We start from the raw sequence: 18,909 nt of genomic DNA, 5'->3' as shown, positions 1-18,909 counted from the left end.
CGAAGAGAGAGGGAGAGGTATAGATAAATTGTTTTCATTTAATTTATTTTTGTAATGAATGAAGAGGAAAAAAAAAAGGAGCAATTTTGTTTTATTACATCAAGAATTGACTAATTACCAAATATTATTAAAACGGTTGCTATTTCACAATTTTAAATTTTAAAAAGAAAAAAAAGCTAATTAGCTAAAGCACCCTTTTTATTATATAAACGAGCCTATCCATAACCCTTATCTGTTTCCGTTAAACTATCAATAATGACATCAAAGCAATAAAATGGAAACATGGTGGAGAAGGACTATCCAGAAAAACACATCAATAAAGTTGACATATTCATAATTTTATTCGAAACCCTTCTTTGCTTTTATCTGTATGATAATCTTTTTGGAGACCTCTCCTTCATTTACATTCATCCATTTCTTTGATTCTTTCTATAATAAGAATGAATTATTTGTGCAAAAACATTCGCTCAAAAAAGCACGTGCATAAATTTGTAAAATTTTAGAAAGTTTTATTACAAAAAAATTATATATATATATATATATATAGAGAGAGAGAGAGGACCTTTCCAAGTGAACGTCCTATTCACTACACGTTTCTTTCTCAAACAAAAAAGACTGTAATTACTTTCACTATAATATATACATGTATAGTATAACGTATATATACATCGATTATACAGCTTCCTACAGAAAGCAGATGGTCCCATACGAGTGGGAAGTATAAACCTATATGTATTTATATATGAGTTTGGCCCATTCAGTGAAGTTATTGCTTCTTCATAACAGCCACATCTTTGGTTCATAGAATTATTAAAACGACCCACCTTTATTGCATGGACATTATAACGCCACATTTCATTTCGCCTTCTTTTAATAGAATATTCCACGCATATGTTTAACCCTTTTCAGACTACTACATTAGTGCTTTTTTAAGAAAAAGGAACAAAATTAGTCCAAGGAATAGATTTTAATTTTTTAAAAAACCAGTCATTAACCTTGCCATTTATATTCCTGCAAAAAAAAAAAAAAAAAAAAAAACAACTATTGGATTCCTAGTTTCCTGGATCTGAACATAAAAAAATCTATGGCATGTACATTTTTTTTAGAAATCCTATGTACTTACTATATTCATATATAATTATGCCGTTCACTCAGCATAGCCGGTAAGTTACCTGCACATAACTGAATGAATGTATTGTGGAACAAAAAAAAAAATACTGATGATGACAATTAAGATCTTAATTTCACTGACAGCCCTGTTCTCTAATGTAAAAACATTTTATTTCCTCAATTATATAGATACCGTAAAAGCGTATTTTCCAAACAAAACAGAACTTCAACTTTCATTATTTGTGAGGACCCATTTCAACTACAAACTGAGCTTTACACACACACACCAGACACACCAAAAAATAAAAATAAAAATAAAAATAAAAAAACAAAAAAAAAACCAGCAGTTTAATCAAATATATGAATGAACCATTACACTAAGATGCTTTTGCATAAAAATGCATATAATAAATGTAAAGTAAAGGCTCTAAACACTCATTCTCTTCCTAAAGTAGAAATGCTCATTTAGTATAATTTAGGCAAAAGCGATTGATACCAAGTAGCAGATGATAAGGAATAAACTTAAAGTTAATTAGAAAAAAGGAAAACAAAAAAAAGAAGCTCATATCAGACATGCATAGTGAAAAGATGATGGTGTACAACCATTAAGAGAAAGTAAAATAAGAGTGTGTGTATATATATAATAATATATATAAATATAAAAATAAATACATAAAGAGAAGGGTATAAAGATTTCATATTGTATATTTTAAACCTCCCACAACTGGCTCAATAACCAATCTGGCTCTATAGAGAGAGAGAGCCAAAACCCCCCAAAAACATAAAGACGACAAGTGTGAAAAGAAATGTGCACACACCTACAAAGTGGGTCCCATAGCGCTGTGTGTATTGAATTCTCACCCCGGCTCTGAATTTTTTTTTTTGGGTCTATTTTAGACACTTGATTGGCTCTGCCAAAAAAAAAAAAAAAAAAAAGAGTACTCTGGTTACTACACGTGAAAGTGGAACCAATTTTGAATGTGGGTCAAGCGATTCAGGGGTCTCTATACCTTTTGCTGGAGTATTTTTTGGCTGTCACTAAAATATTGATTCGGATGGTTAATCCCGGAATCACAGGACGACCCATGAACAGCCTCAAACGTCAATGTGCAAGCCAACTATATTCGAGTCAATCCAATCACGAAATTAAATAACAATTCGGAAGCAGTATTGAATGAGCAAAGGTAGTTTGATAATGACCTGATAATGTCTGTTTTGCACTTTGTCCATAACGTCTTCCATTGATCTGCTGTTAACTCCCATTTTACTAAGAGCAGCTCTCAGATTTTCTTCACTGTTACAGAGAAATATGGATAAATGTTTAGTATGAAACAAAAGAGACTCGAATCTGAACAAATCAGGTGGATTAAGCAAAGAATAAAAATGTCTATCCAAAAGTGTTGGTAGTTCGTAGACAAGTACAGAAAAGAAAAGCTAAAGCATTTGGTTCCCGTTCTCATATGCGGGCTATGAAAACGACTCGAAGATCAGAAGACGAAAAATCTTATAGATGTTCATGACATGTGTCATCAATATTTTTAGATCGAAACCTTAGAAATAAATTAAATAAAAAAAAATAGAACCGAAACATCAAATAATCAGATTGAGTAACAGAAATAACCTGAAATGACGATAAGGGCACCCATGGTGATCTCCGACAGCGGGAGTCGAAGATATAATCTTATGACAGGAATAAGGTGTGTAATCCTACAATTTCCATTACAATAAACACTTTCAAACTCAAATCACAAAATTTCAGAAAACTTGTGCTATGCCTTAAAAAAATCGACGTGCTAAAACTTGTGCTTTGCCCTTTAAAAAAGACGAGCTAAGTCTTACCGTTCTCTTCCCTTCTTTTCCATAGTTATGGCGTATGCCATATGCATATTCTTTATCGAACCTCTCAGCACCAACCTGCATAGAGAGATCAGATTGAATCGTATTTCTTTGTTGTTAGAACTTAGAATGACCGATAAGACTAATGTTAGAAGTTGCAATAAATTATAAAAAGGAAATATATACTTTAACAATCTAAGTAAAGGGGAAGGAGACATCAATAAGCTAGACCATATACAGAAAGTGCTTCTTCAGTACCATCACTCACCTTTTGCGAAAACTCAGCTCTCCAAAATGCAAGCGCGTCATCTAGCTTTAACCCAACACTCTGTGCAAAAACAATTAAAAATATACTCGATGTAAATATGTAGACTCGAGAAAGGACTAAATAAATAAACAAGTTCAAAATGCCATAGACAATTCATTTATATTTATTGCCTTGAAAGAGTAAGTACTCGTAAAATCAAATTTTCCAGAGCCAAAAGTACCAATTTGCAACCATGGTTAGAGACACCAGTAAGAAAGTACATAACACAAGCGCCATAATTAGATCAGATAATGAGACTACCTTGAGGAAGAGACCAAGTTGCAATCGCCCTCCGTGCTTCAAATGATGATCTTCTCTCAACTGCATGAAAAGGGTGTGCAATTAATCTACTAGTAAAGAGTAGTACCATAGAGAATGAACATGAAAATATCATAGACTGCACGAGATATATGGGTTTGATTTCTCTTTCGATTTGTTACCTTATCAAATAAGTGTCGCATACAGAGAGGAAATGAACTCTTGGCTAATTCATCAAGGTCATTCAATGAAATCTCCGAAAACCCTTTAGGCTGCAGAAGTATAGAACCGAATGGAACACTGATCACCATTAATACTGTTACTTATTTATCATCAGAGTATTAGTTTGCTATAGTGACATACCTGAGAGTAGTCAGGACCCAAGTAGCTTGTGCATAATGCTTCTACGATCTAAATAGCATGAAGAAAATATCAAGCGCTCGCAACTACAAACAATCGACTTTTCAACATACAAGTTTTTCAACCAAATACTCACAGGTGCCAACCGATCCTTCTCTTGTTCTCTTATTGTAGATGTCCACTTTCTGCATGCCAAATATGCTAAAATTTTAATACCGATGTCAACATTCTAGCAATCATACTTATAACAAAAAAAAAAGACATCAATGGAAGTTAGGTGAGACAACTGAGAACATGAAAACATTGTGGCGCAACGACAAAAATACACAAGATAGTTAATTGAATAGTATAAGATAACCTGTTTGTCAAAATGAGTGCTTTTGATAGATGACTCCGAAACTGCGTTGCTACAAGTGATACCACCTAAGAGGAGAAGAATAAGATACAAAGGAAGCATAAATAAGATTTTCCATCACTGTGTTAGACAAGCTCATAGAAAGTAAAAACAGTAACCTGATTGGAAGCGATATAAGCATAACCCTTATGGATGAACACTCGACGACCAGCGATCAGTTCTGGAACTTCTTCAAAAGGCACCTTCATTTGGAGAGAGGATGAGAAGCCAAAGCAAACAACATTGACCAAAAATTATCATCAACTCAATCCCAGGCACATTAAACTTCTTTTTTCTTTGTAGCCAGTTGAAATTTGTATTGGAAAATTAGCAACTAGTAAGAAATTGATGGCAAGAACTAACAAAAGGAAGACTTAAATGTCTCAAACAAAAAATGATGCGTTAGAGAACGGCGATAGATATACCTTGTAGAATATGGTCTCATCTGCAAAAGATGAAACATTAAAAGGGAAACTGAATGAGAACCGAGTAATGAAACAGCAATGAATAATAGCAATTAAAAATAATAATAATAAATTAGAAAACTAATTTAAAAGATAAAAACAGAATCAGTAATCTTCTTTTGAAAATGTATTAGTAAGCATACATGTTGCTTAAAAAAACATACATAAAGAATAGAATACAAAAAAGAAGGGTGTCAATAACTTGAAGAATTGCAACACTTCAGCGAGCCATCTAGTCCTACCTGTCGGCAAAGCCTGGCCAATGGATCGTGCAACTTGGCCTAACTTGTCTTTTACACTCTGTAGAGTAAAGCACATAAAACGGCATTATTAAAAAAAAAAAACAACTTAATTTTGTTCGTACTAAATGGAAAACACTTAAAAATTATGGACCTCACCTCAAATTCTGAACTGCTAACTCCCTTGTAGGGAAGATCAAATTCAGCCATAAACGATCGCTGAAAAAATCACACACGCATTCGTATAATTATGCGTATTTGATTGATGAAGAGAATATGCCATGAAGAACTGTATGGAATTTGCAATACGTACCTGAACTTCGGGACTTTCCCGCCGAAAACGGTAACGGAAGAGAGAGGTTTCCGTGGAAAGAAACCATTTCCTCAGCTCCTCGCTTGAATACAAATATAAAGCTAAAAAAGTGAGATATTATTTTCCCCGGCAAAAAATAGATTCAGGAAACAGAAGGAATAAAAAGCTCTTACGTTCTGCAATATACAAGGCGGAGAACAAAATGTGAGATAATATCCTTGTTGAGAGCCTGAGAAACGTCTTGATGTTTCATGTTTGTATTCCACAGATTTTCTTCCTGCAAAAAAAAAAGAATAAATTAAAAAAATCTCAAGAACCTTCAGAAAGTTCATTCAACGCAATTTGTTTACCAATTTTTCCATTTCTTCGGGTTTCCTTCCTCTGGACAATCCATCAGAAATGCCTTTAAGCACTGAAAACAAGCAATAATTTCAATGATTTAAACAGTCTTTTCTTCAGTGCAAAAATTGTAAATCCTCTACCTAGACTGTGGTTCGAAGACCAAAATCCTTCACTGAAGGGCTAAACCAATGATGAGCTAAGAATTGAAAATTAAAACTCTTAGTTATCGATCAAGTAGTCTGGGAAACAAGCTAGTTCATCGCGTCTTGGTTCAAAATAACTAATTCTAGGTAAGAATGAACTCAAAACTCGCTCAATTAACATCAGAGATTCGTTTTCGGCGCAAGAGCAACAACTCTACCCTAAACAACCAAAAAATTACAGATCCAGAGTGGAAAGGAAAAATTACAACGCGATGAGCACAAAAGAACACTTGAAGAGAGATAGAGTGAGAGAGATTACCTCTGAGGCGATCCAAGGCAAAAAGCTCGAAATCTTCGAGACGGACCTCGAGAGTCGGAGCGTCACGGTAAAGCGGGAGAGTGGAGAGAGAAACGGCTTCGTTTGCAAAAGATTTCCTGTTAGATCGAACGGACTCCATGGAATTTTATTTTTTTTTCGATTTTTCAGATTTCAGAAAAACCCTACTTTTTGTTCGCGCGGTAATGAATGGGACGACGATGATAGAATAAAATGGCGGGAACGATCGGAGATGTTTTGGGAAGAGAATTGAGCGCTACTCGGTTAATGGGCCTCGGTTAGGCCCATAGGTGCAAACTTGTTTGAGCTGAGATTTTGGGCATGTTATAAAAAAAGGGAAAATTACGAAAACAGCGGATTTTGGTTGCTACTTTACGAAAACAGCGGATTTTTTTTAAAACTTTACGAAAACGAAGTATTTTACTTATTCAGGACTGTCCTTATTCAACTCGCTCAATATACAAATCAAGATATACGCGATGCAATGACGCACCGAGCTCCACACCGCCACTAATATTGTACAATAATCATATTATCAATCTATTTTATACAATGTCTCCGATGTCGCCGTAACTCCGACGCTCTATTTTAACGCTAACAGTATATAATAATATCATTGTCAGTATATTGTATACACAATCACATAATCTGTATACTGTATATAATAAATAGTATGTAGTATGTATGTGATTAGATAAAAATATATGATAGAGATTTATATATATGCTACTGATTAAATTATATATCTATATTGTATGTCGTATATTATATACGTTAAGTTTATTGGACAACAACAATCAGCGTGACAAAGTAAGCCATGGCCGGAGAAAAACCTAAGAGCAACTGAAAAATAAACAAAGTAAGGACAAAAACAACTAATCCCATTTAAAATCCGTTGTTTTTCGTAATGTTGTAGGAAACCCATTGCTAAAAAAAACGCTACTATATATAATTTCCACTTATAAAAAGACAAATTTCAATATATGATAGGAGTTTCAAACATACAAATCTACTAGTTACCTCTCAAAATTATAAAACTATCGATTTAACTAAAATTTTGATAATTGTCCTTGATGGTTTTATGTTCTATAAATCATCGAAGAACTCGACTCATCTACCACCAAACAAATCATAAGAACATACTCGATGAAACAAACTCAAAATTGGCGTTTCAATGAAAGTTGTGATGATGAAAACGTCCCACTCGTAACTCAAAATATGGCTAAAAGAGTAAATGAATAATAAATACGAAGTTCTTCGAAATAAATTGATTAAGATGGTATTTCTTATATAAAAGTTCAAAAGTTGGTGGTAGAGTTAGTTTATAGTATAAAAGCTTTATTTGTGTATCTAACCCAACCTATTAAGTTAATTTTGTGGTGTTATTTAATTCTTGATTTGATTAAAATGAATAGAAATTTGAATATAGATCATAAGATACCCATACTCTACTCTATTAGCGTTTTGCTATATTAAAATTTCTTACTACGTGTCATTTTATTATATTAAGCAGAATTTTGTCCAAACTACACAAGTAAATATACATATAAATTTATATAATATATATATATATATATATATATATATATATATTCGTAAAAAATTATAATACATGGTTCTTATTAAAACATGTTGTCCTCTTAAATTTAAATTTGTAGCATTTGAAAACTATTTTATGATAAGTGTTCTTTGAGTTCAGTCTTGACCTTAACTATATAGCATATGAGAACCAATTCATTAATTGGATATTATATTTTTTTTAATTATATCTTGTTATAAGATACTATTTGATAAGCGGTATATCAGTAAAATATTCGGTATTGAAATTTTTATACGATACCAATCAATATAGTAGTTAGTAACCGATATATCAGAAGAACCTCATATAATCCTTGGTTCTTACAGGGTGACAAAGGAAAATAGTAATAAATGCTAATGACAAAATAAAATTGATTTTTGAGAGATAAATCCTACCCAATCTACAAAAATTTAGCACCCCCAATTGTGCCCATCAATTTGGCTCGGAAAAAAATTTTCCTACATTTCGGGAGTGTCCGAGAATCAATCTCCATACTCTCCCACGAAAAATAAAATAAAATAAGAGCCATGTAGAGCGATATTTATTTATTGCTACGTATAAACAGACGACCGTCATCAGAGTCTTTGACTGGTGGTCTATCGTGTTTGGTCGAGTATATTTGCCGCGCTTGCGCTAAGTGTTCTCGAAAAAATAGGCCCTCTATAGCCAGGGAATCTCATTCCAAATATACCAGAGCTCGGTGTTACATTTCCCGGCTCTTCCGAAGCACCGTTCCCATTAGGAACTCCATTGTTGTCTGAAGCGCCAAGCACTTTCGAAATCCCATTACCTTCCTGAAATACAAATAATTTCTAGTGGTTGTTAAGTTCTGTCCTGCAAATAGCATATATATATGAAAAATATTGTCTCGTATTTGTTTGTTCGAACCGTGCGTGATCCATTGGAATAAGATGGAGACTCTGGTTCCGAAAGTAGAGCAATCCCAGGCTGCAATAGAACATATAGAGTTTGTAGTTCGAATAGTAAGAAAAAGTACACGTGCAAAAGCATTTGTCATAGGACTCGCTTGCTTTTGTCGGTGTAAAAAAAATCGAGAAAAAAATTTAGTGATAATTTAGAAGGTCTTTTAGCTAAATCCAATTCGATTAAGCAGGGTTTGTCAGAAAATGGTTAAATGGCCAAATTTTACAAAAATGTTAAAAAGAAATCAAGTGGCAATAAAAATTTTACTTCTGTTTGTCAACTTATATTCAGTGGTAAATACCCTGTATACATTATAAAAAAAAATAAAAAAAAATAAAAAAAAAAGGTTAGAAACAATGTCAAAAAAGTTTCAGATTATTTTGCTTAAAAACTGATAATCATGACTATTTTGCAAGATTACTTTAAACCTTTGCTATTTTGCATAATTTTTTTCTAGTATAAATTAGACTTTTTAAGTTATTTTGGTTTTATAAATAAAAATAAAACCAGTCAACCAAAAAAATTTGGGTAAAGGTTGACCTTAACTGAAAATTAAGGTAATGGTTAACCGAATTCCTATCTCTACATATGACCCACAAAAAGTGCAAGAGGAAATGCATGTAAACCAGTTTCAAGTGCCAAGAATGAAGCTCGAACTTATTCACTAAGCTGGAAGTTTAAGAATAAATAGGGATTCTGTTACTCATGGACTTACCACAGAAGGTGAACTTGGCAGTAGTTCAATAGCTGGTCTTGAGGAGCTTGATGGCAATGCCTGTGCGTTTCGGGGAAAAAAAAATTGACAAATAATTAGTTTTTTTTATGAACTGGAAGTACTTGAATGCGAAACTGTGGTTCACTCCTAACAATTGGTAAATGATACGTTCAATGTTTGTGTGTGTTTCAACATATTAAACCACCCAAAATGCCATCAGAATTTTTTTTTTTTTTTTAAGAAAACAAATAAGAGAGTAAAAATGCCACACAAGCCAGTTTCAAAAATAAAAGCTTACCGGGCTTTGATTAATCTGTTCACTTTCTAAATTCCGGGCTACATCACACAGTCGCATTATTCCTTTAGTTGTAATTTCCTACACACATAAATTATAATACAAAAAATTAAGCAACAGGCTTTGGAAAAGAGAAATAATTCTTCAGAGATTTATTAAAAAAAAAAAACACAAAGATATCGAAGACACACTATATATACCTGTCTGCCTTCTATGCTCATAATTCTAGATTCCTGTGTGTATCACCACGTCAGGGAAAAAGGAGTCAGTCTTGAACTTCACATCCATAAATAAACTATACAAAAAAAGAAAAACTTTAGTAGAGATTGAAAATAATGACTCACTATAGTCTGGAGCGTCTCGTGAACTTCTCTAACATCTAAACAGATATCATCTGCTCTTCCACGTAGCTCGGAAACCTAACAGCAAAATAAAATGTCTAAATAACCATGCAGGAAAAAATAAATAAATAAAAAGGAGGGGGACAAATATGAGCTTTTACACCAAGATTTACCTCTTGCCGCGTACTTGAGGTGATTTCAAGAGCTTCCGTCAAGGTTTGATCGATCCCGTCAATTTGTGAAGACAACTTTCTCTTGGTAACCTGGGAAAACAGAGAAAAACACCGCCGAGTCAGACCTAGCTTACAAAACGATAATTATGCAGTTCTATTATGAAAAAAAAAACTAAATAATCATAATAAATTGGAGCGAATCTGTTGAAAGAAGAGAATTAAGACGAACCGCAATTGAAGAGTAAACAAGCTCAAGTTGTTTCGAGATAGAATTGCATGCATCAGATAAGCTACGCCTTGTCGCAAACATCATATCAGGTAGTTTCCATCCCTGTAAAATAAAATAAAAAAGGGGGGGCACAAAAAAAGTAAGAAAATAATTTTTTTTTTTTATCTCTTTACAATGTTCTCCTAATTAAATTAGATTTATTAGAAAATTTAATTTAATTAGAAAAAAAATTGTGCTGCATCATATATCCTCATATAACAGGCACTTTCCTGCTAATGCCATTTTAAGTTACCATGAAACTAATTAAACCAAGTCGACTAGACAAAAGAGAAGCGGTGCAACCAATTTGGGACTATTTTGAGCTTTAGAATAAAATTACCATGGGTGTGTTCAAGGTATTCCACAGATAATTTAAAACCTGTTATACTCCGTAGGATAGTTTGAATATCAATGTTCAATAATAATGAAAATCTTGGAATTGAAATTCCAAACAGACTTGAAAAGAAAAACAGAACAATAAAACCCTATCAACAGAAACGTTAAAGATAAATATACCTTCCACCGAATGTAGCCGTATCCCAACACAAATGTAATAACAATTATTCCATATTTGCCCGTACCTGAATTATAAAAAAAATAGTAACTTGAGACCTTGATATACTCTGATTGAATACGAATTCTAAAAGTTCACAGAAAATATCAAGCTTAGAAAGCATCTTTCTAATCCATACTAGGCAGACCTTTTTCCAGCTTCTAAAAAGCTGAAATTACTAAATATCTTAACAAAAATATGTCCTGTTGGGATTGGAAATTAGATTATTATTTTTAAAAAAGAGAGGATAAGAAAGCTTTAGAGAAGTCAAAGCAAGATACATGCTAGAAAGCACAGGACCACCTCTCGGATGAGATCAGTCAGAGAATATGAGCTAAAATCCAAAACTAATACCGATAAACAAAAGACGATCGAGCGATTAATCGTCTCCCACAATTTCTCTACAAAGAGGGGTTTGTCTTTGAAAGTAAGTAATCATAACATATATATATATATATATATATATATATATATATAATCAGTACCAGCTTGAGTTGCAGTGACAATGGTGACTGATCGGTTTGAAGATGCCAATATCTGAAGCTCCTGCCTTAGACTGTTGACCTGCAAAAAATCAAGGTTCATACATTCTATTCATCTACATTCCCAGAATGGCTTCTCAAGCCATGTGAGTACTCATAAGAGTTGATATCTCTGATACCCATTCAAATAAAAACATAAATGAGGGCAATTGAAAACCTGAGCCAGCAATAAGTCGTTTTTAGGCTTCTGTGTCGAGGAACCAGACTTGCCACTATCGTCTTGTTTAAGTTGCCTGAATGCAATCTGCAATAAAACCATAATTAAGAAAAAAATTGGATCAGAAAGAAAAATTCTTGAACCGAACCCAAAAGGTTGTATATTTTCAGATGTTATTACGGACTGCCTAGTCAAGCAATGTAATCTGCGGAGAGAATTAGATCTCATTGACTAGTTTTCACCATTGAAATCTCTTAGTCTATTCTATTCATAATATATAACCAAACATCGCCTAGTCTTTCCATAAAATAAAATTAAAAAATACAGAACAAGGTACCAAAAATCTTGATATTTTCGTATGTTTATTATATAAGCCATGAAATTATACCCTGAAAGCACCAGAGAGGAGATCCGATGCTCGTCCTTCTTTCGCAAGAACCGATCCGAGAACACCTATATTCCAGAGTATAATTAAATTATGAAGAAAAAAAACGCTTTATTGAGAATAATTGCCTTGGAATTAGGTATACACACAAATAGAGACTGAGAGACATAAATAACACATACAAAGAAACTAGCCTATAAATTCATTCAGCAAAATACTTGCACATTGATTTCGCCCAAATTTTCCAGTCACTTTATTATGCTCTGTTGTAAATTGTGCCCAGTCAATTAACATTATCACTATCATCAATGGCGATCGAGACTATCGGCAACTCAGCTACCGAATTAGAACCAGAGCTTTTACAACGACGATCTAGGGTTTATCGAAAACCCTAATTTTTTTGTAATCAAGGTTAAAAAAACCCTATGAATTAGACGAATATCAATCAATTTATCAACTCGAATAAAATACAGAAGTCAAATAGGTTTACGAACCTGCACCGACGAGAATGGTCAGCTTCCCGAGAGTGATAGCCATGGCCGTGGCCGCCGATAGTCAAGCTGTCAATATATATATATAGATAGATAGATATAACTTGTGTGTGTCTGTGTGTATATATATATATATATATATATATATATTATTTATCGCCGATATTGCTGCTGGGCAAATCAGCACCGGAACCTATTGAAGTTTGAAGCCAATCGCAAATAGTTGGAATGGGAAACTAAAAACATTTTACTCTCTACGGCGTAACTTTTAATGTATTAAATATATTTAAGATGTAACAAGAAAAAAAATAAATAGAATTAATGACATTTTTTGCCCCTCGTCTTTGACCTCTTTAACACCTTGGTCCTTGATTAAAAAAACTGGCAATCTTGGCCCATTATGATAGTCACTTTTTCACTCTCAGTCCTTCTGTTAAAAAAACCGTCAAAACAGATGAAAAATGGACCATGTGCGCATCACGTGCCTTTTAAATGAGGACAAAATCGTAATTTAATAATAAATTAAAAAATAAATCATATTACAATTAAAATTAATAAAATAAATATAAATAAAAATAAGAATTCTAAAAATAAAAACAAATATCTTCTTCTCTTTCTATATATATGTTTCGCTTTTATCTGTGTCCATGGATTTGAACATTTCCTTCAATCCCATTATTTCCTCTTCCGAAAGGTTTTCAGCAATTGCCTGGAGAAAAATAAACGAAATAGAACTATGACCACAAAGCTTATACATTTTGACTCTTGTCACGATTCTCATCACTTAAGTCAACAGTCAAATATCTCTCTTTCAACATCATTCTAGTCTAACCTTCAGCGCTACTTTCTTAAGCTTGTTCATCGCTCTGAACTGTATCAGAGAACAAGAAGTTTGTTTCTTTTCTGTTTTTTTTTTCTTTTTTTTTTTCCGAAACATCAAACATTGCACTTGGATTGCCGTGACTGATGATAAAAATACAAAAAAAACTAAGAAATTACCATGGATTTCACTTCACCATTACGAAAAGCCCTTGCCGAGCTTCTGAATCGCGGATGTTCAGTCGAGCCGGGGCGAACCGAGCTCCTATTCGAGCCGTGAGAAGCCTGTGGCTCAGGAGAACCTCCGAGCTTCGATGCGCGACCAGAGAGCCGGGAATCAGATCGGCGTGGGTGAGATTCGCGAAACGAGAGGTCAGTCTCCGAACTGAAGAAACCCCCAATCGGCGAGCCTGAGCGATCGGGTAAGCCGCGCCATCACTCTCGCCCGAGTCTTCACCACCGCGCGCGCCAACTGAGGAGAAACGACGCCGCCGTGAGCCGCCGCGACGCCGGACCAAGGGGTAATCACCGGGAAGAGGATGAGGAAGCTGTGGGACCGAGAAATTCCGTGAGTCGAGGTGAGAATTCCTCTTCCTCGGAGTGATTCATGATTAGGGTTTATGAGTTTGATTTTGGGGGTTTTGTAATTCCGGGTTGCAAGTGGTGAATTGGATTGATGTTAGTGGTTCTTTGGACTCGATTTGTGATATGTATGGCTTGGTTTCGAGGTTTGAATTCGAATTGAGGAAATTGAATGATTTTTGTTGGCCGTGGGTTTTTTCTTTTGGTTTGGCTGAATGATTGGTAACCAGACTGGGTTTCAACGTCACCACCGCGATCGACGAGATACGGACGTCGTGGGAAGCCGCGCGTGGCCAACGCTCCAGGAGGTGCACCGGCGCTGCGATATCGGCGGCGGTGGCTCTGCTCGAAGGATGCTCCGTCACCACCGGCTCGGGTTCTTCTCGTGGCTTGATTTTTGTGTTGTTTGTTGTTGTAATTTGTAAAAATAAGAAATTTAATTAGGAAGTATTTATTTATTTATTTATTTATCTATTAACAATATTAATTAGGAAGTAGAATAGGTAAGGGTATTATGATAATTTCCTTTTTTTTGTTTTACACGTGAGAATTTTCAGTCAATTTTAACAACAATGCTAACGGAAGGACTGAAAGTGAAAAAGTGATTATCATAATGGGCCAAGATTGCCAGTTTTTTTAATCAATGACCAAGGTGTTAAAGAGGTCAAAGACGAGGGGCCAAAAATGTCATTAATTCAAATAAATAATATAATACTCTCATTAATTTTAGAACAAATGACATGTTTGCCCTTTTTACTATGGCAAGTGTGTCACCTAAGTCTACAAACTTTAAAAAATCTATTTTTACGATATTCAAACTTTTTTTTTTAACATATTTAGTCATTCCGTCAAATTTTTGCTGAAACCGTTAGATATCGTGGCTTGTGCTTCTTATGCATTTGTTTTGCGTCGCCTTTTAGGTAGCATCGTAAATAGGATTTGGCTTATATAAAATAGATGTTTTAGCTTTACTAGCTTTTTTACGCATTGTGAGTTTTTTTTTACATAAGTTTTGTGAGCAAAAACTTGTTTGTTTATGTGAGTGCTTAAACTTTTGTCGGTCTAGTTATATGTGAATAATAGAGACTTAGTTTGTTTTTCGTGATATAGTAAAAATTCACATACTCACATAAACGTGAATCAAACACTTGATGATGAGTATGTTGACTGAAAGTAAAAGGATTATGAATTTTGAAAGGTTGATCTTCCAACTAAAACCGTTACGTACTTTTTTTATCATCGACGAGTGAATTTTCTTTCCACCGAATCACATTAGACCTCCAATTTAGGTTGCGTTTTGGCTGAAGTGAGTTATCAAATTTGCTATTTTATTGACTTTCTTGACTTATTATTGAGCATTTAATCAATATAATTTCCATTGTCATTAAACTAGTCACTAACGATGATTTAGGTTTAAAAAAAATTGTTACTAACGTTCCCGGACAATTAGTATATTATTTTCAATGCCTATGCCCCTAATTTTATATATATAATATTATGGTATATTTATCCCAACACGATCTAATCGCTTTAAAACGCTGCAACGGTAAATAATTGCAAAGAAAAATGACATGACTATAAAATAACATTAACTTCCTCATTTTCTCGTAGTAATATGTTTCTATGCTCCTTTTCATGTTTTGCTTCAATTAAATCTTGAATTTAAGTATTAATTCGGCGACAAACTAAAAATAAGGAATAATAATCCACCTCTTAAAAAAAGGGCAAAATCTGTCCAAAACTACAAAAAATGACATGCTTTAGTCTTGAAATAAACGACATATCAATGTTGCTAGCAAAAAAAACGACATACCAATGTAACGTGTCGTTTTTATAATGCAAGGCACACAACATAAGATGGCACATGATTTATTGGAAAAGGAACATATATTAAGAAGCTGAAGATGTCACGTGTATTATTGTTTTTGTGTATAACAAAAGAATCTAAAAAAGTAATAACCAACTCATCAATGAAGAAGAGATGGCAGGTACTATATATAGTAGCTAACTATTTAAAAAACTTAAAGAAAAAAAAAAAAAAAAAAAAAAAAAACCTATTAATCATACCATATAGATCATATGTATCTGGGTTTACTTAAAGTACAAAATGTGTAATTAATGTACAAATTAAGTATAAATCATGGATTGGATGGATTATTCTAAAAGGAAGAATAGATTTGCATTTGAGTCAAGATATGCTCAAAGTTATCGGTTGACTTGTCAATGGAATGAGAATGAACTCCTTCGTAAGTAGTCACAACAATTCCTTCGTCTTTTGTTAACCTCTGAACTTGCTTCTTTACGTTACACCCTTGGTACGTGCATCGATAGTAACTTCTGCATTAAAATCAAAACGAATTGAAAATCCATTAGATATATACAAAATGAAAAAAAAAAAAAAAAAAAAATACAAAACAACTTTTCAAAACTAATTGTTTATAGTCAACAAAGTGTAAACTTTAGCAAGATCATCAAAGATGTAAGTTTTTTAATTAATAGAATAGTAAATGTTGACACTGTTAATATAGTTTTTGACATATGTATATAAATTTTTATACATGGTCAACAAATTTATTGACACCAGCTAGAATTTGTGAATGTCCTTAAACTTTAGTTATATTGTAAATTTCAGATAAACTTACTATTTTACTAATCTATTAGTCTCAATTGACTATTTCACTGAAACACCCTACGTGATATAGTAATTTGCTTGTTAATAGCAATGTACTCAGTACATATATACATATATATACGGATCGACAAATATAAAAATCTATTTCAGGGGGAGTAAAATGATTTTGTTAGATGTGTGCGCATTGTATTAGTGATAATTATTCATCGTTTCAAAGAAAAAGAGATAAAAATAGGTTTTACATAGTTTTAAATGAGTTATAATGTACAATAAATAGGGTTTTGTATCACTAAACTAATAAGCTTTATTTATATATCTTTTACTTTATATAAATTTCAAGAATTATAGTTGCAAAAAAAAAAATTCAAGAATTATAATTCCAGAGAGGGACTATATCCCCGGCCAATCACTACCATACCTTCGTGCTTGTAGAAATTGTATATATATATATATATATATATATATGTGTGTGTGTGTGTGTGTGTGTGTGTGTAGATATATATACACACACGTCGTAATAATTTGCAAGTCATTTTTTGCTTCATAGTTAACCAAGTACGTAGAAATTAGTGTCAGGTAAGGTACGTAAAGCTTCAAATAGTTACAAATTTTCGTACATCTGGATTGAAAATTGATTGTATCATATATATTCCCATGTGGATTATATACTTGTATGTTGATCGCACCGATATATAAAAGTTTACTCTTTTTCCATGCCAACCAACATACAAGAGATACAACATCAATAATCAACGTTCAGTGCTTAAGAATTGTGATTTTTGTATATATGAAGCGTATTTAACACTACGTATTAATTATCATGTTTCATTTACATATACGGGTTATTATAATTTATAAGGTTGCTGGGAAAAGCCTACAAATACATGTTCATATACTATTCACCTGGTTTTGAGCGACAAGATAAATTAAAAGAAAATAATAAAAAAAAGTAGATTTCGCAAGTTAATTATAATAGTTATATATTACCTCATTCTAAGATTCAAATGAGAATATTGGATCATATATGTCTCCCTATATATGGTTAGCGAAGTAATGAGATCATTAATTACAAACAGTCATGAACTTAGAAGTGATCGAACAACATTTTAATTCCTCGTCCCTGGACTTTCACCCCCAAAATATCTAATAAGCCTGCCTGAAAAATATTGTCTATTTTCTATTTTATTTAGTCTGCCAACAAAAAAAAAGTATATGATCTATAGTAGTAATCAAACAACAAATAAAAATGAATAAGTTTTCAAATAATTATTTTGCAAAATGATTAAGTGGTCAAAGTAAATATAATTTATTGGAGATCAAAGTTCGAACAAGCTGTCATAAATAAAAGTTGTTCAACTCCAATTAATTCAAGAAAATATCAACTGCAAAAAAAGTCATGCAAACAGACCTAATTGAATAAATGAATAATTCACCAGAAAAAATAATTAAATAAATAAATAAATTACGTACCTTGGGAATTTGTTGTTCTTGACAGCCTTTTGTCCGTACTTTCTCCATCTATAACCATCGTCAAGTATATCAACTTGGCTTCTCGTCTGAAACGCGTGTTTGGGCTTCTTAGCTTTCTTCTCGGTCTTATTTTTCTTGGTATTAATATTACCATTAATCCCTAATAAATTTTTTTCGCTCTCCAAACTGGCCTGAGAGAGAGAAACGCCACTACTAGTGTTTCCTTGGACCTTTTGGTCCATCTGAGATATTAATCCCATGAACCCATTTCCATCGTTGTGATCATGATCATGAAACCCTAACTGGTTCATCAAATTACTAGTGTTGAGAGACAACGAAGAAGACGGAGATGAAGATGAAATAGGATATGGTAAATAATTTTCCATAAATCACACACACAAAAATTGAAAAATTGATAGGATATTAATTTATATTTATGTTTGTAGATGTGAAAAAAGATAGAGAAAGAAGAAGAAGAAGAAGAAGAAGAAAAAGAATTTGATAATTGAAGATTAGTTTGGGGCGGCTATAAATTGATAGTGTACTAGTACCGACGGCTAATATTATTGGAATTCTTATCTCCTACACTTTTTTTTTATAGAGGCGTGAAAGGCACGTAACTTTAGAACAATTAATATTATATTCGTACTATGTATACAACTATTAAATATTGATACGTGTAACATAAATGACATCTTGTTATAATATTATTATAAACTTATAGGTTAATAAATTATTGAATATAAGTATTTTGATGAAATTTATTTATAAATTTGCAAAATAAATAAAATTTGTCCAAAATTAGTAAAAGAATTAAAGTCTCAAAGTTTATAAATAAAATAAGTATATCAATAAATTTTTTGTCATGGTATGTCAATTT

The 18,909-nt window shown here is 32.9% G+C and overlaps 3 protein-coding genes across 3 annotated transcripts; all 3 read right to left on the bottom strand.

Moving 5' to 3' along the window:
• Positions 1-1,743: 1,743 nt before the first annotated feature.
• Positions 1,744-6,268, bottom strand: EMB2813 (DNA primase, large subunit family). Its single transcript, XM_089610129.1, has 19 exons — positions 6,086-6,268; positions 5,632-5,693; positions 5,455-5,558; positions 5,282-5,363; positions 5,128-5,187; positions 4,972-5,029; positions 4,691-4,710; positions 4,385-4,468; positions 4,230-4,294; positions 4,008-4,056; positions 3,875-3,922; positions 3,694-3,783; positions 3,515-3,574; positions 3,215-3,274; positions 2,950-3,024; positions 2,732-2,817; positions 2,311-2,404; positions 2,121-2,228; positions 1,744-2,021 (listed from the first exon to the last, which is right to left on the bottom strand). Exons 1-19 carry the CDS (start codon positions 6,222-6,224, stop codon positions 2,004-2,006), a joined length of 1,362 nt encoding a protein of 453 aa, XP_089466255.1. The 5' UTR covers positions 6,225-6,268; the 3' UTR covers positions 1,744-2,003.
• A 1,684-nt stretch (positions 6,269-7,952) lies between these two features.
• On the bottom strand, positions 7,953-12,780 carry LOC149403584 (uncharacterized). Its single transcript, XM_089608736.1, has 13 exons — positions 12,530-12,780; positions 12,039-12,103; positions 11,651-11,737; positions 11,437-11,515; positions 10,915-10,979; positions 10,360-10,461; positions 10,131-10,220; positions 9,961-10,035; positions 9,817-9,849; positions 9,620-9,697; positions 9,322-9,381; positions 8,571-8,630; positions 7,953-8,476 (listed from the first exon to the last, which is right to left on the bottom strand). Exons 1-13 carry the CDS (start codon positions 12,570-12,572, stop codon positions 8,279-8,281), a joined length of 1,035 nt encoding a protein of 344 aa, XP_089464862.1. The 5' UTR covers positions 12,573-12,780; the 3' UTR covers positions 7,953-8,278.
• Positions 12,781-15,964: 3,184 nt separating this feature from the next.
• Positions 15,965-18,544, bottom strand: LOC149403583 (putative WRKY transcription factor 75). The gene is made up of 2 exons (XM_089609620.1): positions 18,030-18,544; positions 15,965-16,264 (listed from the first exon to the last, which is right to left on the bottom strand). The coding sequence occupies exons 1-2, from the start codon at positions 18,413-18,415 to the stop codon at positions 16,087-16,089; spliced, it is 564 nt and encodes a 187-aa protein (XP_089465746.1). The 5' UTR covers positions 18,416-18,544; the 3' UTR covers positions 15,965-16,086.
• Between the last annotated feature and the right edge of the window lie 365 nt (positions 18,545-18,909).

The sequence above is a fragment of the Urtica dioica genome, chromosome 3 (assembly GCF_054948205.1).
Source record: "Urtica dioica subsp. dioica isolate 48M chromosome 3, U.dioica_male_clone48M_v1_H2, whole genome shotgun sequence".
Classification (NCBI taxonomy): Eukaryota; Viridiplantae; Streptophyta; class Magnoliopsida; order Rosales; family Urticaceae; genus Urtica; species Urtica dioica.
Note: the sequence above shows the minus strand (reverse complement) of the source record. Positions and strands in the feature narration are given on the sequence as shown.

Coding starts and splice junctions, on each gene's coding strand:
- LOC149403584 (XM_089608736.1), bottom strand. CDS start 12,572: ATGGCTATCACTCTCGGGAAGCTGACCATTCTCGTCGGTGCAG. Junction 11,516..11,650: donor ACGACTTATTGCTGGCTCAG/GTTTTCAATTGC, acceptor GATTTTTTGCAG/GTCAACAGTCTAAGGCAGGA. Junction 8,477..8,570: donor ATTCCAATGGATCACGCACG/GTTCGAACAAAC, acceptor TTTGTATTTCAG/GAAGGTAATGGGATTTCGAA.
- EMB2813 (XM_089610129.1), bottom strand. CDS start 6,224: ATGGAGTCCGTTCGATCTAACAGGAAATCTTTTGCAAACGAAGCCGTT. Junction 5,364..5,454: donor CGCCTTGTATATTGCAGAAC/GTAAGAGCTTTT, acceptor TTTGTATTCAAG/CGAGGAGCTGAGGAAATGGT. Junction 3,575..3,693: donor TGCGACACTTATTTGATAAG/GTAACAAATCGA, acceptor CTTTTCATGCAG/TTGAGAGAAGATCATCATTT.
- LOC149403583 (XM_089609620.1), bottom strand. CDS start 18,415: ATGGAAAATTATTTACCATATCCTATTTCATCTTCATCTCCGTCTTCT. Junction 16,265..18,029: donor AAGAACAACAAATTCCCAAG/GTACGTAATTTA, acceptor ATTTTAATGCAG/AAGTTACTATCGATGCACGT.